Source organism: Meleagris gallopavo, chromosome 24, assembly GCF_000146605.3.
Source record: "Meleagris gallopavo isolate NT-WF06-2002-E0010 breed Aviagen turkey brand Nicholas breeding stock chromosome 24, Turkey_5.1, whole genome shotgun sequence".
Classification (NCBI taxonomy): Eukaryota; Metazoa; Chordata; class Aves; order Galliformes; family Phasianidae; genus Meleagris; species Meleagris gallopavo.
This window is the reverse complement of record NC_015034.2, coordinates 51,172-69,765: the sequence shown is the minus strand read 5'-3', so window position 1 is coordinate 69,765 and position 18,594 is coordinate 51,172. Positions and strand designations below refer to the sequence as shown.

General features: G+C 42.0%; 1 protein-coding gene across 1 annotated transcript in view; it reads right to left on the bottom strand.

The window, feature by feature from the left end:
• Positions 1 to 690: 690 nt before the first annotated feature.
• Positions 691 to 18,594, bottom strand: part of LOC100539421 (AP2-associated protein kinase 1) — a 53,239-nt gene continuing 35,335 nt past the window's right edge. Inside the window, 6 exon segments of the mRNA XM_010723047.3 lie at positions 691 to 1,794; positions 3,299 to 3,403; positions 5,749 to 5,859; positions 6,388 to 6,489; positions 7,982 to 8,083; positions 17,307 to 17,402. Coding sequence (XP_010721349.1) covers positions 1,700 to 1,794; positions 3,299 to 3,403; positions 5,749 to 5,859; positions 6,388 to 6,489; positions 7,982 to 8,083; positions 17,307 to 17,402 — 611 coding nt within the window. The 3' untranslated portion in view covers positions 691 to 1,699.

Genomic DNA, 18,594 nt, shown 5'->3' with positions numbered 1-18,594 from the left:
TATTAAGTGTAGGTTTTAAAAGAAGAGTAATGTAGAACAGACACGATTGATGGCAGTTCTATGTACAGAATTTGTTAAACTAAGTGTTGAGGAGGGGGAAATAGTGGAGACACTTGAGATAGGAAAGGAGCAGTCACAAACTTGGATTTCTTTCCTTCTTAGCGAAAGGTCACACACATTTCAGTCGTTCATACTTTCACACATGGGAAACTGCACTTTTACTAATACAGCTACATACACATACACAAGGTTAGCAGTAAGCTATTAATAATTCCACTACAGAGGAAGAGTTCTTCTGTTTAGAAAGAGCTTTCAAATACAAGATAGAAATTCCGGACTTCATCACCGTAAGTCCATGGAAACAAGTTGAGCATACCCAGCTAGTAGACAAACTAAGCATGTAAAGGGAAAAAAAGGTAAAACCCATCGAGTTGTAGCAGCACTTATTTCAAACCATCTGAACCAAGTACATGCTTGATCCACAAAGACCAAAGAGTGGAATAAAGTCCACAGTCATCTTTGTCTACAGAAAGAGAAGGGGTCCATACTTAACTGGTTTGCGCTATATGCAGTTACAAGAGAAAACTGTTCTGGGGAACCCAGAACAGATACCAGATGCTTGACTAAAACCAGGAGTAAAAATAGACAAACAACTGTAGGACAATTTGTTTCATACACAATTTACAGTAGGTTGGCAGGGGGATTTTTTTTTTTTCCAGTCAAACACAGAAATAGTCACAGAAAATACACCTGCTGCTGCCACAATGCCCTTTTCAGCCTAAAAAAAAAAGTCAACCAACAGAAAGCTAATCACAGCCATACTCACATATATTTGGTTCAAAATCTTGTTATATTTCACTTAGAATCATTTTTACAGTTTTAACAATCTGGTGGGTTTTTTTTTCCAATTTTTTTTTCCATTTTTTTTCTCCCTCCCACATCCCAAGAAGCACAATCTATTCAAAAACAGGATTGTTAAACCGCAAACCATGAGCTGGGGGCAGACAAGAAAACTCTCTTCATATGCACCATCACCAGAGGTACTAAGCAAGACTACTGCAGGAGAATTCAGTGCTTTTTCCTCCTCTGAAGCATATACTGGCAATCGAGAAACACCAGCTCTCCTAACCTGTGCTCTGCAGGAGAGGGGCATCCCTACCAATTTTACCTGTCCCCTTCCTCCTGCACATTTATCAGAAAAAACAGGAACAAAAAAACCCAAACAAACCCAGAAACACAAATGCAAAGATTGAAACACAGTTTTACACACTACTCTAAGGAGAAAAGAGTCTGTTGTACAACAGGGATCATACATAAGCTACAGTTATCTACATCAGTTATAGTCAGGCTTTCCATGGTGCTATGTATATATCTCAGCTGGGTGGCTAATGATGGTGCTCCCTTTAGACACAGGCTAGCAGAGAGGTGCAAAAGGAACCACAGCAGGTTTTTGTTTGTTTGTTTGTTTTACCAGCTTTAGAGAGGACTACCTGGAGAACTGAGACAGAATCTTTCCTGGGGCATGGGAAGACAGGGAGAAATGTGGGTGACTGTCTCCTGCTGGCAGATTTATTTTTCTTTGAATTAAGGAGGAAAAAAACAACACAACAAAAAGAACCACAACTGAAGGTAACTCCTCTGGAAATGAAAATGGAAGATTAGGTACGTTACAGAAACTGCGTCTGCTACTGTGTCACTGCTACAGGTCTATGAGCTGATCCACCAGCAGTAAAGACCTGGCTATGTTGGGAAGACTGGACTCAGAGCTTCCACTGTTGTTTCTAGAATGCCCACCTGAAAGTGTGAGAGATAGGAATTCAGTATTGAACAGGACACACACACGACAGTTTCAGATGTTCAAGAGCAAGCAAGAAAAAAAAAGTCAAAGCAAAACATCAAACTTGCTCAAGCTCTTCTCATTACTTTCATCACGATAGCAACAACATTCCCTTTGCTAGCTCTACCAGCCGCTCCCTCCCATCCAAATCTAGTTTGCTAGACTTGTGTGGAAAAACATCACAGCAGCTTCTATGCCAGGGGAATCTCTACAAACCATTTATTTTCACCCAGTTTACATCTAAGCTGCAGAACTCTGTCCTTACTACAGGATCTAAAATGTAATTACAGGTACTCTCAATGGAAAGGATTGTTCAAAGTTATACATCCTGTTTTAAGAGCATCTTTTGAGTTTCCAACCACTTCAGGGAGAGTTGAGCTTTCTATAATTGGTGCTTTGACACTGAAGGGAAGATGCTCTTCTTTATTCAAGGTAGCCTATCTTGGCCCAACTTTGGTAGAAATCTTCTCTGACTTCCAGCCGGAGCAGAGTTTCTAATGTCTGAGAACATTTCCTAATGAGCATCAGTCTTTGGAAGCTAGTATTAGATGCAGAGCAGGTGTACAGCACTCATGCTGTAAACAAAAATGGCAGTTAGGGAAGTCAAAAAAAGTTCTACCAAACTGAAAAACATAATCAGACAAAAGGAGCTCTGTTATATGTTTCCAAGCCTATGCAAGCATACCAAAAGCTGGTAAAGCCTTTTGATGGCTTGACTGCACAAAGATCCATCTGATTGGCCATACTGCAAAACACTAGCCTACTCAGCAGAACCATTTGTCTTAGGGAAAGAGTACTGTTTCTTGGTTTCAACCTTACTTAATGCTACAACTGTCTGCAAAGATCACATTAATATGTCGTAGGTGACAGGAATGCTGTAAAAGGACAATCTTTCCAGTTTGTGTCCTAAGGACTAAGAACATTCAAAGCTCTTCAAAGGAGATGGGTACCATCTACCAGACTTTTCACCCTCAGTTCCCACAAGCACCTTTGAAAATCATCAATCAGAAATGAAAAACTCACTTTCAGCAGGAGTCTCAGGGCTAACGATTATTATCACTTCCCTCTCTTGTGCATCATGCCAAGTTCACTTTCTCCTTCCACTGGCTTGAACAGTAAGTAAAAAGCTCAGAGAATAAGAGTTTGGCATTGTACTTTAGGCATAGAGGTACTGGTGTGCCCTGCCTGGCAGACTGGTAGGATTACTTCATGGGACCTGAAGGTGCTTGTAAGTCTATTGTCTCCTTCTGGCCATGGAATTTTTTCCACAAATAAAGAACCTAGAAACACTTCAGGGCCAATACAAATCAGAGAAAGACTGAACTCACTAAATACTGTAGTGGTAATACCTTTATACTTTGTGATTTGCATTATTTCATACTGCAACACCACTGTCCCAGAATTTATGTTCATTGTTTCTTTTTTTCTTTTTCCTTTTTCTACACCCAAATCCTGGCTTACCTTGTGAATTTTTGGATATCAACACTGGAATTGGGTCAAACTCATCTTCTGTCACTTTTTCAGAGCCCTCAGGAGCATCAAAGCCTGCTATCAGGTTAGTATCTTCTGCATCATAAAGGAAAAACAGAGGTATAGAAGCAAAGATAGCAGAGAAAGCTGGTTAGAATTGCCAAAAAGTGTTAGAGTATCTTAATAAGTTTTCAGAGACAGGGTTTAGAAGCAGAGTTTCATTTAAAATGTGAAATAAAGTTGGTAAATCTTTGGTAAAGAAGGTAAGAAGTAAAAGAGTCAATAAAATATGAAAGTAGAGGGGGAAAAAAACCCAAAACTTGAACCAAAAGGCAAGGCAAGTTATGAGAATCAAAATCAAGTTCAGCCAGTTCAAAGGCTCAACAGCTGGCATTGCTCAGTGCCCTGGTGAACATCATCCTGTGGCCATCAGATATAGTGCAGTTTGATAGAGTGATGTGGCTCTCCAGTTACCAGCTCTCATGCACAGGGAGAAGACAAGGGCTGGGAAAAGATGCAGAAGGAATTCCAGTCATCTATCTAAAGCAAGACCCCTGAAATTTCACCCACAGGGATAAAACAAATTCAATATAAAAGATTTCCAAGGAGTCTAAGATATAACTAGACACCCAGAGAGACTTTAAAGGCATCTAGAGCAGTTCTGGCACGTAATTCCATTTATTTTAAGCCACCCCAACAGGAATTAGATCCTTGGTAAGAGGCTTTCAGCCATCTCCACAGCAGGTCAGCCACAGATCTACCTTACGAAGCAATTACAGACCTTCAGGGACTTCCACACTTCGACTACATCACTACTAGTTTCTTCAGACATCTAAAATACCTTCCAAAGTCTGCTTCTCAGCTACTACCTGAAGTACTTCTGAAAGCATAGCAAGGACATGTATGAGTCAATGGTTTCCTAGGAAAAGGAACACTGCTATGAGATCATGAACAAAGAGTTCTCTACCAAAAGTTGACAAATACACTATCAAGTTTTGGGTGATGCAAGGAGCCATTTGTAGAAGTATTCTGTCCTCTAGAGGATCAGATTCAGCAAAAGAATACAGATTTTGCAAAAGATTAGGCTGTGAAGTGTCAAAGACATTTCATCTTAACAGAAAGTCTTGTCATCAGTGTCTCTGGACTTACAATTGGCTCTTTAGGACATACCTGGGAACTTCAGCAAGCATCCTATTTCCACCTCACTTCATTTATAACTATAATTGCTCATACCCTTGGGGTTTGGTGCACAAGAAGCTATACAAGGAAATGCAAGTTAAAGTAAGTTGAGCAAAACCACCGCACCCATAAAACACAACAGCCCAGAGAAGCACAAAGAAAAGGATGCTCAGCCCTGGCATTCAAGCTCTAGCTCTGCCTTCTCAAGGTAAAAGATAAAACAGAAGTCCTGGTCCTGCTCTCAGTATTCACTCCAGGCATGGCTTATGAGTCTCCTGACATTTGCTGTTGTCCTCAAGGGACACACACACTGTTCACAACTGCTTTAACCCATGAGTGTGCCAGAACAGAGAAGGAAGAACTGACCGTGCACATCACACCAGCTGAGAGCTCTTCAAACTATTCCAGTGCCACTGCTGCAGCTACACCACAGAGAGGGCCCAGATTTCAGCTGGATGCTCTGCAGCCTGGAAAAGTCATCTGATTGAAGATGACTTCCCAGGGCTGGGACAGGAAACAGAACTCAGACCACAGCACAGTATTTCGATAACTCCCCTATAAGCCCAAATTATCAGCCCTGTAAAAGCCAAGCCGCAATTCTTAGGAATCATCATACACCACCTCTTGCTCCTCCACACTACTATTTTGTGTTAGTGTACAACACTAACATTTTTCAGCTGAATGTTGCACTTAAGACTCTCACTCACGTTTGCTGTGACACTGCGGTCCGACTGGAGAGCCTCCTCCTGATAACCTCTGAAAATGCAAACAGTCTCCAGATCTGAAGGAGCTCAGTCACATGCTACAGACAAACACTGACAAGCAAGACATGCTCAGCTGGTTTCAGAAACCTCTGACATCAAAATAGATCCTTATCAGGCTCACTTGCACCATCAAGGCATCAGATCGCATGTGCAAATAGCAAAATGAGAGTGTACTCACTCAAAAACCTCAAGAAGGGTTGCACACAAAAGCCTACCTGCCTTATAAACTGTTCTGCTTTGTCTTGTAAAAAAATACCACCCCTCCATATTTACAATCAGGCTGAACACTTCAATTTGTTCTATCCCCTTAGTACTTCCATGAGCATTACAAGTTTCACTGGCTTAAGAAGAAAACAGAACAAAAGCACGGAAAAAACCACCACCAAAACATGGGTCATAGCAGCTGCTTGCACAAACTGCTATCAGCTTCTCACTTCACATCAAGTAAAGATCCGGTCCTGGGGCTGGTGAGGATTAGAGGCAAAAGGAACAGTTTACCTTTGTGAGGTTGAGCCGTGAAAGCCACAGGAGCAAACTCATCCAAGAGGTCAGCAGCAGGGTTAGAAAGCAGAGAACAGTCAAGCAGAGAGTCTTCCCCAGTGAGAGAGTCTGAATCCAGGTTAGCATCCCAAGGCAGCCAGGTAGAACAAGACACAGACAGCGTTAAGTTCATGTTGGCACATTCCTATTCCCATCCGTTTAGTGTACAACACGCTGAAGCAAAGCAAGCACAAACCATTTTTTGTAATGGAAAACATTTCTTATAGCTTTGTGCTCAGGGCAGAGGAATTCCCCACACCTTTAGCAATATATAGCAGATTCTCTGGTGCTAACTGTTCTCTGAAGCAGAGTATTTGACAGTAAAATCCCACACGAGTGATACTCCAGGTTTCAAAGCACGTCCATCAGAGCAACGCTTCGAGATGGTGGGCTGAAGTAATACTGTACCACTGAAACCTTAAGGAACATGCAGCATCCACTTAGAAAACATACAAGCAAGTACAGTTTACACTGGTGGGAAAAGCTGTGAGAAGCGATATTCCAGTCCACACAGGCAGTGCTTTCTGATTCACTATAGGACTGTTCCACAGCCCACTCACAGTGCAGTGCACCCACAGGCCCTCGTCCCTCACCCACCTGTCCTGTTGGAAGCAATCGACTCAGTCTGTGACACGAGGCATTGGGGCAGTGGAGCCTCAAGGCCCGGTATGAGGCTCTCAACGGCTACATCAGGTTTTCCTTTCCAAACGTATGAAATACCAAAGCAGAGAAGAAGCCAGAGGTTAGTTTGCAAGGCCCCACATAAGTAAGAATCAAGAATACAGATGTCTGAATCCTTTAGTGATCCTTTAATACCCGACAGCTACACTGGGAGCAACAAGATGCTCTCAGACTGACGTTCACTTAATTACAAGAGAAGATTCACATACTCATGTTTGGTGCATTTGAGTTTTTTCTATTTTGTTTTGAGATGTGTGTGTGCGCGCATGCACATGTGCAAAAAGCCCAATCTGAACTATCCAAAGGCTGAAACTGGAGGTTAACAGTGGCTGTCCTGCAGTCAGATAAGCGATCATAAGCTTTAGCAAGGATCTCTTCCAGGAACAGATAATACTGACCTTTAAGGAGTCTCATTGTAATATTAAAAAGCCACTGGTGAGACCCTAGCAGGCTCGCAGGTAAGCTTGTACACAGCCACAGTGTGGGATCTTTTTTCATTTTGAAGTATTCAGTGGAGCAAAGTTCGCTGTCCATTGTGAGAGGTAAGAAGTTTTGGAACTCAACATGTTACTGAAAACACCAGTCTGCTTAACACTGATATCCATATATGGATACAAAGGAAGATGCTTACAGAGGCTGGATAGGAAGATTTGTGTTTGTATATTCCTTCAAGCGAAGGGGAAGAGACAGAGGATGACTGTCAATACAGTCACGCCAGCCAGCTATAATACTTCTCTTCCTCAAGGACCAAAATCAAGCTAATGAGCCAAGAAATGAAATCGAAGAACAAAGATGCACCCCATTGCTAGGGCTAGAAATGGTTTAGCTGAGCAACCTAAGAGATCCATGAATGTTTATATTTTCGTAGCACTGAGTCTCTGTGATTTGTAGGATCATATTTTAAGAGCATTCAGACAACTGCCAGGAATTGCTAGAGGAAGAAAAGAAGTCTTACAGTTAAGCAACTTGTTTCTTACCTTTCCATTCAAAGATACAAGGTTTCAACCAGCATCAAGGAACTCTAGCTTGGGCCCCAAACCACCAGCAGCTGACTGCAAGCAACTGCAGCCTGTAATTATTTCTCTGTAATGCATTTGGCAAGTTGGTCAAAATACAACTCTGCAACACTCAGACCTTCAACTTGCATTGCAGCCTGCCACATCCAGGCTTGTGGCAGACCAGGACATTTACTCTCACAATATACCACAGAGCAAAGGCAACACAGCCCTTGCCAAGGGCTGATGCAGGGCAATTTGGGTGCCCAGGAATAGCCACACACACACACACACAGTCCTTTGCAGAAACTGAAGGATTTCTGCTGCTTCTTCAGCCAGTGATGACCTCTCCTCTACCAAACTCTGTAACTTTTTACCATTGCGTTTCACCAACATTAGCAGCTGTTTTCAGAGCCCAGCAGGGTAAGCATGCAGAGTTAACATGCAGGACAAGGCATGCTATGGCAGACAGAGGGGAGGAGGAGATACTCTGCATTGGTTTCTTTTGTTTTTACCATTCACAGCATCTGATGTGCTACCAAAAGGGTCAGTGAGAGGCAGGATATCAGGGAGCAGAAGCGCAGTCTCAGGAGATTTGAGTCCCTCAATCAGTTTTTCTGGGTTAAGCAGGAAGAGGAAGAAGGAAAGCAGAGAAAAAGCAAAAGAAAAAAAAAGACAACATTAATCAAGTGCTCAATTCAGTGACTCATCACATCAGCCTCAGAAAAGCAACTGGACGATTCTGTGTGCAAGAAACACTGCTGCATAGAGAACATCTTTCCATTTAGTACAGAGAAATCCAGAAAGCTGAGGACATCCTTACCCACTTACACTGCTCTCCCAAGAAGGCTACTATAATATGGCTTATATGACCCACCAAAAACTTAACACAAAACCTACTCTCACCCTCATATACTAAGGAGCTCTGTTTTGTTTTAATCTTTATATAATGGGAAGAAACAGAATGGATGAACAGAAATTAGAGCTGGGTTTACAGCTTTTATTAATGAAGTCCTCCAGGGCTCACACAAAACTAGAAAACAGACACTACAATGTCAGACATCAGAACCTGCCCCTGGGGTACACAGCTGTCTAGCTGCCCATTATTTGAGCTATCAGGCTTCAAACCAGGAGTGGTCTCAGCTGTACGACTCCTACGGTTTCCATTTATTCTTTGCACAGGGAAATTTAGACTGCCTCTGTAAAAAGTTAAACTGAACCGTTAATCTGGGGGATGAGTGGTTTTTGCAATCAAACTAACCAGATTTGCAATATTGCGCTTCATTATTTCACTTTTTTTTTTTTTAAACAGACTAAGATGAAGATAAAATTTTTAGTATTCATTAGAAGTAATCACCCTCAGTAGAACAGCACTGATAAAACTTACTGCACGTGGATAAATCTGGCTATTCCAATGCATTTAACACTTAACATCAGAACAAGCTATGGCCTCTACAACATTTTTACATCCGTAGTCTATGTTCTGAGTTCAGAGGCTAGCACCATTTGTTATCTAAAGAAAACGTGCTTATAACTGCACAAAAAAATAGGCTCTGGAATACTGCTACATAAAAGACTTATCACACTTAGAAAGCCAAAGAAAAGCTTAAGTTGCACAATTATGCACATAGTAATGGTATCAATCTTTTTTACTGCCCCACATAAATAATCAAAATAGCCTAGTGGCTTCAGAACTACTTATTCAAAGCAGGACAAGTTCTGCTCCCTGTAAAAAACTTGACAAGACAATGCATTAAAGCAACTGAAGGAGGAGGAAGAAACTCCAAAAAGAGATCTAAAAGGCAGCTGTTCTACCACCAAAGGCCTGAAGAAGGTCAATGAAATGCAAACCCCAGTGGGAGCAGTAGCCTTGAACATACTTGAAACCTTCCACTTTTATCAGGAATACTTTTTTTTCTTTTCTTTAAAGGGTGGATTTGCAGAAGGATCAGCCACAGAGGCATCACTGACAGCTTCTCACCTACACAGTAAGGTATTTCCCATGGATCAGCACAGAGGCTGGAGCAAGGGTTTGGCAACAAAAAGAAGTGGGTAAGAGGGATGGCTCTCAGGAACTGACTGCAGCACGCTAGGAAAAGACAGCACAGGAGAGAAACATGGGGACAAGAGGACAGGGAACATGCTCAACTCCTTTTTTCCAAAATGGAATTTCTGGAAAAACAAGGCCTGTGTGCAAATGCCCAGCTCTTCAAGGACTGGCATCGACACACATCTTCCAAATCACACACACAGTACCTGGAATTGTTCCTTTCATGATTGTTTCCAAACGTTTTGCTCCTTCAAGTCTCCCTCTTTCCCCCTTACCTTTCCAAACAGCTTATTCCTTTTCCAATACTGCAGATTTTCCACTTAACACAGTGAAACTCTCTCTTGCTCAGGTATACTACAAAGCTATATCTTTACAACATGTAAAATTTACAAGAATAAACCTTTTATTCTACTCCCATTCATCCTCTGGGCTCAGTTGACCTTAAGCAAAGCTTTAGGATGACAGCTGCTCTTTATCTTACTTTGTTACTTGTTTCATGCTTCTTCTGCTGTTGGTTCTAATCTCTCAACGTTGTAGATAGTCACCACAACTCTTAGTGTGTGATTAAAAGAAATTTTATCCCTCGAGTGAGGCTGAGAAGCTCACAAAAAGAAAAAGGCATCAGGATGAGTGGGAGGGGATAACAATAAAAATCAGGTTCGCACTATTTCAAGGTTTAACAGCTCATTTCCTCAGGTTTCATATTGTCTAGCACCTTGTACTAAAGCCAAGGAATAAAAAAGTCACTGAGTGGTAGGAAAATAATGTCTAACAAGAACAAATAGTGAAGGCCTAGAAAAACCACAGCTCCATATTAGCTAGCAGGAATATCTTCTGTATAGTAAAGTCTGGTCTGTTCAGCACAACATGCTTCTTTCAAAGCACATCTGTGCTAACAGTTTCTCAGAATTCATAGCAGACATCCCTAAGCCCAAGAACACTACGTGCTTTTGCAGTGACAAATAAATGCAACTCTTAAACCTCTGCTCCACCACAGCCCCAGTGATGACAGCAAGAACTCAAGGAAGGTGTGCTCTGCATAATGGGCTGTTTCCCTCTGTGTGAATGTTAGGCAGATTCTATTTAACTACATGAAGCTCGAGAGAAGAGCTAGGCTCTTTCACGACATGGAACAGCATTTAGTTTCCTGCAACCAAAGGAATTATCTAGCACAGGTTTAATTTTTCATTTCAAAGAAAAAAGCAGCTTCACCTCCACATGAAGTCACAACTGAGAAGGAGAGAAGCCAGAACTAATATTGGTGAGTATGAAATACAGCTGTCCAAGAAGGAAAAATGGGGGATTAGTGGTCTCTCACACAAGCACACCAGCTCCAAGTCATGCAAATGCAAAGCTACTATCAACTGCAGAACAGACTCCACCAATAAAACTGCACGCAGTGTTTCATAGAAAGGATGAATGCTACAGACTTGGGTATGGACTTCTTTAGATCTTCTCCTAACTGCCATCCCCTCAGCAAAGATCTTCCATTGGAGTAAGAACAAGAGGTGCCAGTTTCTCGTGACTATCAGGATGAATCACTTCCATGCTGCATTTCCAGGATCCATTGCAATTAATTTTATGCACGTATGGGGCTGGAGTGTAACACAACAAAGCACATTCTGTACCAATCACCATGCTGTTAAATTCAAGGTTTTCTACCAGAGGGCCTCTGTTTTTTCCTATTAAAATCAAAACAAACAAAACACACTGCAGAAAAAGCAAAGCAAGAGCAGAACCTACAACTCAGTGCTCTCAGAGAGAGGTATGAGGTATTCTTCCCCAAAATAAGCTTCCTTAGGGGATGAACACAAAAGCTTTTCCTCTGACTTATATCGATATAAGAAGGATGCAATGCCATTTAGCATCCCAATTCCGAATTTACATTATGAGGCAAGAAAGCAAGAGATCAGATTTCATCTGTAAATTAAGGAGCACAGCTTTGGACAATCCTGTAAGAACACATTGACCTTTTTCCTCTGATTGCTTTCTTTCCAAAACATGCACAGTTCTAATTTCTGGATGTTTACAATCAGTTTGCATTTTGCGTCTGCAATGTCACCGCTGCCAAAGTTGGCATGCCGCATTTCTTCTCAGCAATACACCTGTTAAGCAAAACAGTATAGGCAGAAAGCACTTGAAGATTAAGAAGAGTGATGTAAAAAGTAATCAAAAGACAAGGAAGGGAAATGAGGTTTTAGTTAGAGCAGGCTATTAAGGAGGACAAAGCCTCCTGAGAGACTTGCCAGTTAAAATGGCAACAGAGGGCCAAAGCCTGCCATACTCTGGTAAAGCACCAAACAATCAAGATGCAACATCTCAAAGCCAAGGTGCCCACCAGCCAGGCATTGCACACAGTATGGGCATTACTCACTCGTGTACTGCAGAGGAATAGCAAAAAGAAAGACAATTCAATAGAGCACACAGCAGAGTTCTTTTCTTCGGACATCAACTGAGAAAGAAAAGACAAAGGTGTAAAAATCCCACCAAGTCAATGTGCTCTGAGTGGGAGGGCAAACTACTAAGGAAAGTATGGACTAGTTGCTCAGGAAGATTTGTGTCCAGTGATTAATCAAGTGTTAAAGGAAGACTTGCACACTATACAGCCAAAGAGTACTTTGGCTAATCAAGGGAAAGCACTGGACTAGTTTTCCTAACAGAGTTTCTGCCAAATTGAATTGTTTCTTATATAGTACAAATAAAAGGAGAAGAGATAAACATGTATTTAAAGCAGATCACTTGCTATTTATGTATACACAACTCTGTAAACACCAGAGAATAGGAGAACAAACTATAACAGTGCCTCTTTAAGAGACAAAAAGCATAAAATATTTGTTGAATACTCAAGTTTGCCCATGGAATCTTCAAGTCACTGCTCCTGGAGGTGCTCAAGAAACACAGATGTGGCACTGAGGGATGTGGGAAGTGGGCATGGTTGGGGATGGATCTGATGGTCATTGAGGTCTTCTCCAACCTTAATTATTCTATGATTAAATTCTTAAATATTTGTCCAAAAACACCCCTTCAGATCAAACTGAAACCTTGGTAGAAATAACATAGAGACTATTTACACTGATTTATTTGGGGTTCCAGTGGTACACAGGTTTTAAGGCCACACTGCATTGTCAGTAAAATAGCACTAATCCCTTCGGTAACCAGATGAATAGTGTGCACTCTGCATCTTCCCAAATCAAGATATAAAGTTGAATTGTTAATACCAAAAAACGTGCTTGTGCATGTCTGCAGTCACCTAAAGCCCAGCTAATGCATCATTTTGGAACAAAATTTCTTATTAATATCTGTGTGTGTGCATGTGTATGTATCTTAACATCACTACAAGCAACCTGAAATAGATGGATACAGTTATCTTCTTTATGGGTCTAGGGTAGAGGGAGTTATGTTGGTTGAAAACACTAATAGCCCTACTACCACCACTAACAGTGGCTCCATCAAAGCAGGCCAGCTTGTGCGTTATGACAAGGATGCTAATGATTTGAGTCCTAACTCGTGCTTCCAGAAGCAGAAACTGGCAGTTCCAAGCAGTCTGAGCTCAATATTTCATGATTTTTTTTATGCATATGCAGTTCTTCAAACATTGCAATAGCCTGACACTCGCTTCCAGCTCACACACTGCACTACCATCCTGCTTGGAAAGTCTGCAAAACATGTTTCTGAAGGTCATGTCTTACAAGACTATGAGAAAAAAATGCCTAGTTTTGCTTAAAACTCCTACTTCTAAAGCCAATTATATATTTAGGAACAGGCCCAGGTCCACATCTTTTTAGATAGCTAAGGTTAGAAAACTGGCCAAGGGTATGCATGTAAATACGTTGTTTTGAAGCTAACTGCAATCTGTTTACCTTCCTCAGCCCAGAGAAGCAGCCTCTTGTAAAACACACAAAAACCCATAGGTATTTGAAAGAAATAAAAATAACAAAAACCATTATCCAAGTGTCATTTAGAAGCCTCAGAGAACACTGATGTGACAATAGCTCTTCAGTAATCGAAGTTATTTGCCTTTTCATCCAAAGTGAGAATATCCAGCCCATGCCCAGATGGCACAGGCACACTGTGCTTCCCTACCCTGCTACGTCTGCATCTTTATTCTGCAGTGCTGGACATGGAATTTTGCTTATCTCACTTTCTGTTATGGCCAAGACAGCGCTGTTTTGTGTCGCTACTCTTCAAGTAACTACATGAAAGCCACGTTTGTCTCCTCACTGTAATTAAGATGAATTATTGTAGGGAGTAAATGGTTGTGTAAATATGCAAAGAACGACCTGTTCCAAAGAGAAAGGGGTGGAAGGGAAAAAACTTGTGCAGACAGTGTTTAGGTAGATGAGGCTGCAGAAAGCCACACTGTCCTATAATGCATGAAGCAGCGTGGTGCAGCCAGCAGCATGGGTGGGTTTGTGCTCCATCCAGGGCCTCTTCTCAGCTCTCACCTCAGTGTTCCTGCTCAGCAGCTGCTCCTTGCTCACTCTGCCCAAGACCCACACCCACCTCCCCAGCTCTGCTTCTGCAAAGAGAATTAGCCAGGGCTGCAACAGAGGGTACCAGGGAACCCTCAGCTGGGACTAGAGAGGAACACAGAATCACAGAATCGTAGGGGTTGGAAAGGACCTCCAGCGATCATCGAGTCCAACTCCCCTGCCAAAGCAGGTTCCCTACACCAGGTCACACAAGTAGGTGTCCAGGCAGGTCTTGAGTATCTCCGGAGAAGGAGAATCCACAAGCTCCCTGGGCAGCCTGTTCCAGCGCTCCATCACCCTCACTGTAAAGAAGTTCTTGTGCACGTTTGTGTGGAACTTCCTATGTTGCAGTTTCTGGCCACATTCCAGAATACTCCTTCAAATTCCCCCCAAAAAAACTCAAATCATTGGAAAGGGATATTTTTGGCTGCACATCCAGGGGCATTTCATTGGCCATATCACTATCATATTAAAGGCATAAAAATCTGGACTTAGGACTACCCAATCTAGACTCAGCAATACAGAAAACAATCTAGAAACTTCCTAACTCTGTTCAATTTCAGGCTTCTAAAATACCTGGCATAAAACTCTACCTTTCATGCCCATTCAGCTAAGCACACACTGACGGATGTTACATAGACGCATGTAGCAGAAAAATTACCATTCTGATCACATACTCCTTAGCGACTGATCACCAAGCAAATTCTGCAATAAGCTTGTTAAGAACTTGGCTCACTTCCCTACACATGCACGCAGGAAAATGTTTTCAACGTGAATATTTAATTTTTCCCTTACTTTAAGGGATGTTTTTCCATATTCTTACACCCCTCTCACCAGCTCCTCCTATTGGTTACCATTTCATTAGGAATTGCAGCCATTGCACAATGGAGAAGGAGAAATACACTGATGATCCCTCTACTTTTATTTGATTACTGCCCAGTGCTGACAGTTCTGGGATTTAAATGAATTTGAGCTGCCTGGAGATGGATCCTATGGCTATTTAAGCATCACTGGTTTATTTCTCAGGAATCTGTGATACAGAGTCTTGGCTTTCCCTCTGAGCATCCTGATGAAAGGTGAGGAAGCACCAGCCAACATCCAAGCAATAGCACCTGCATGCTCAGGTGCAAAAGGACCATGCTTGTCGCCTGAGTAACAGAGAGGAGCTGAGCTCTCAGCCAAACCTCAGCTGGTGTGGGCTAAGAGCACAGAGCTGACCTACGAGGCTCTGTAAGGCAAACAATGTAAGGAAAAATACCAAATCAAAGCCTCACTTATGCTTGTGCTGAAAGCCTTGCTGAATAATACTGCTCTGGTAACCAAGGGGGACAGGCTCATGCTTTTACTTCTGCCTTAAGAAAATAAACACAAAATGTTCTCAAAGCAATTTTTCTTCTCTGAAACAACTATTTAGCAAGCATTTTACATAACTGAGCTGCTGCTTCACAAAATGAAGGCAGCTTAGTAACGTGCAGTTGGAGATGTTGACAAACTCAGAGACACAGGTCAGCTCCAGCTCTACGATCCAAGGGGCACACCTAAAGGAAAGCCTTCCAACGTACACAACATTACACCCCTCCCTCACATCCCAGTCCTCTCTCCTTGCTATGGGGCTATTCTGCACAAGGCTAGAGCCACAGTATAATAAAGGTCACAGATTGAAAACTGGAGTCTAAAGCCAGGACGTCTATTTATTTTTAATTCTTTCTGCTAAATCTACAAAGCTCAGACAACACCTTAATTTTGAAAGCTAAGGATAAATCCATAGCTCTGGTTCTCGAGAACATTCAGGAGCTTGCAGCCTCATCAAATTTTATGTTCAAAAATGAGGACATCTGATTTTTATTTATTTTTGCAGCGATGTGCAGGGAGCCAACAAAACCAGACCTCCTGCCTGCCCCTGCCCCACACTTTGCACCCTTGGAAGCAGATCCACAGAACTCAAGCAAAGAAGGTTTAGCACCTGCCCGTAAAGATATGCAACCAGTTTGGGGCAGATTTATGGGATGAGCAATCACAAACTGCAGACAACACTGCTCCCGTTACCTGCAGCCAAATAATTTCAGAGCTCCTGGAGATAAGGCTGTGCCTGCTGCTTTGTATGGCTGTGCTCTATCAAGATGCAATTGGCAATAAAAGAAAGCAACCAGCTTGGTATATAGCTGTTGAGCACACAGGCAGAGAAGCAAATAGCAGCCCAGGCTGACAGGCTTCACGTTAGGAAAACCATTATTTCCATCAGCTCTGGGGAAAAAAAATATTTAGTAAGTGTGGAATCTGCACTGAACCTTCTGTAGGTTCTATTCAAATTAATGCTGGGCAGCTCAGATCCTGACGAGTGCTCACATAGGTGAAAAAGACTGTCAGTAACTCCCGTTTTCTCTTCAGTTATAATGCACTTCTCATGCTCTTTGAGCACCAACCAGAACAAAGTACTTCTACAAAACTACAGGAAAAAAGATTTTTTTCCTGAATTGCTTAACTTTCCATGGAAAGAGATCTTTACGAACACATTGGTTCTCAAACTCCCAGTGGTTCAGAGCTTGAGCTGAAGACAAGGGTAAGTGCTCGAACAAGCCCTCGTTCTCTGGAGCTAGCTCAGAAGAAGGGACCTATCACACACATTCACCAGAGGGCTTAGAGAAACTCCATAAGTTTCCAGATTTCCAGATTTCACTGATTTGCAAAGAAGCACCTAAGTGCTTACATAATCTTGTGCTAAAAAGTGTTGGCTGCTGCAGTCAGAAATAAGCACATAAGAAAGGCCTTCAAGTAGTACTGCAAAGTAAGTGGAAATAGCTACCAACTGTGCTAGAAAATTTTGCCAAGTCTGGAAAGGTTACATGTTAACTTGTACTTCATATGAAGCAAACAATTGCAGTAAGACTCAGGAAGGCAAAGTAACACCAATTCTCATATAAAATAATTATTAACAATAATGAAAACTACAATTTTCCATGTTAGAAACCAATCTGAAAATATCTTCAGTAAGCACAGGTAATTACCCAATGATTTATTTATTTCTGGCTTCGAATACTCAACCTTTAAAATACACCAATTACTGATGATGGAAACAGCCTGCTAGCCATGGGGGCTCTTGTGCTGAGCACTGCTTACACCACAATGAGGATATTTACTGCCAGAATGTGCCACACATCACCAGATGTTCAGCAGAACTTGTTGGTGTTTGGCACTACTGACAAAGGGCCAGTATTTCAGGTGTGCCTAGAAATAGAACTCTAAGGCTAAGATTACAAAACTGATGACAATAGTCACGTCCACCTCCCTCCTCCCCCCCATGAACCCTGTTCTGGTTACCTGGAGGGTCAGATAATGGGAGAGAGATGAAAGGATCAGGCACAGTCAGAAGAGGAGGGCTAGTGTCCAGACTCAGAATGTCTTTCATTTTTTCAGCTATTAGCCACAAACAGAAAAGGCAGAATGAGACAGAGAGAAAAGTGGAAAACATCAAGCAATGCTCAGTCCTACAACACAGCTCAACATTACAGTGTCCAAACTATGGCCTGGCAACACACACATGCACAGTAAGAACAAGTTTATATTGCTACAAAACAAAAAAAAATATTACAACAGAGATCTCCAACACAGCTTAACCCACAAGTCTCAAAATATTCCTGGAAAGGGAAGTACTGTTATCTCACTCTACAGCAGCACAGAAAATGAAATGCCTTGACAAAGGACACACAGCAGGACAGCCGCATGGCAAGCCTCTGTCTAAAAGAGGAGATATTGCAGAAGGCTCACTTTTAAGATGAAAGACAAAGAAAAGGGCGAGAAACAACCATCCCAGTGCCTGTGCTCAGAGAACTTCCAAACTTCAAAGTCAACCACTTAAAGAAATAGACATGCTTCAAGATCCAAAAAACCCAGAACACGCAGATGCTTCGCAGGCTTTGCAGAAAGTACTTCACAGCTGAATCCAGAGCTGCTGCTGCTCAACATCAAACAACAAAGACTAATGAAATAAACTGTTCACAGGACACAGGAAGAGCTGGAATGCACTCTTGTATTGTGGATTTCAACTCTACAGGTAAGAGTCCACATTACCAAGCTCTGTTAGAAGCTGTTCTAAACCTCTCATCATAAATCTGTGTACCCTTATTTCTATTTGTCTGTTCCTGCCCCTTAAAGAATCCTTCAGTCTCTTCCCAGGTCTTGTTATGCCAACAGCTGATCTGCTTCAGTGAGGAAACATCAAACAGTTGCATTTTCCACTGCATGGCTGCATGTGACAGAGAAGAGGATAACTTGTGTTGCTGTGTGAGCAGTTTGCGAATACTGTATTTTTCAGGTCATTAGTGCATTCATTGAGAACTCCTGAAGCTGAAGAACTACAAATATGCATCAAACCATGCTCTACCTTTAAAGATTTTCCCTGCTCACTCCAGTCTCTGTTATTCCCTTTCATTCTGTAGCAGATACATTAGTCCTGCTCCACATAGTCTAACAACAGCTGGCAAGAGAAATCGTCCAACACATGTAGTCAGTGTCAGAGTCCAAATTTGTGTTTGCACACTGCACATTTTAGTCATAACGATGAAGCTATGTGAAGCCTCAACATACAGTCAGCTTCTTTGTGAACATC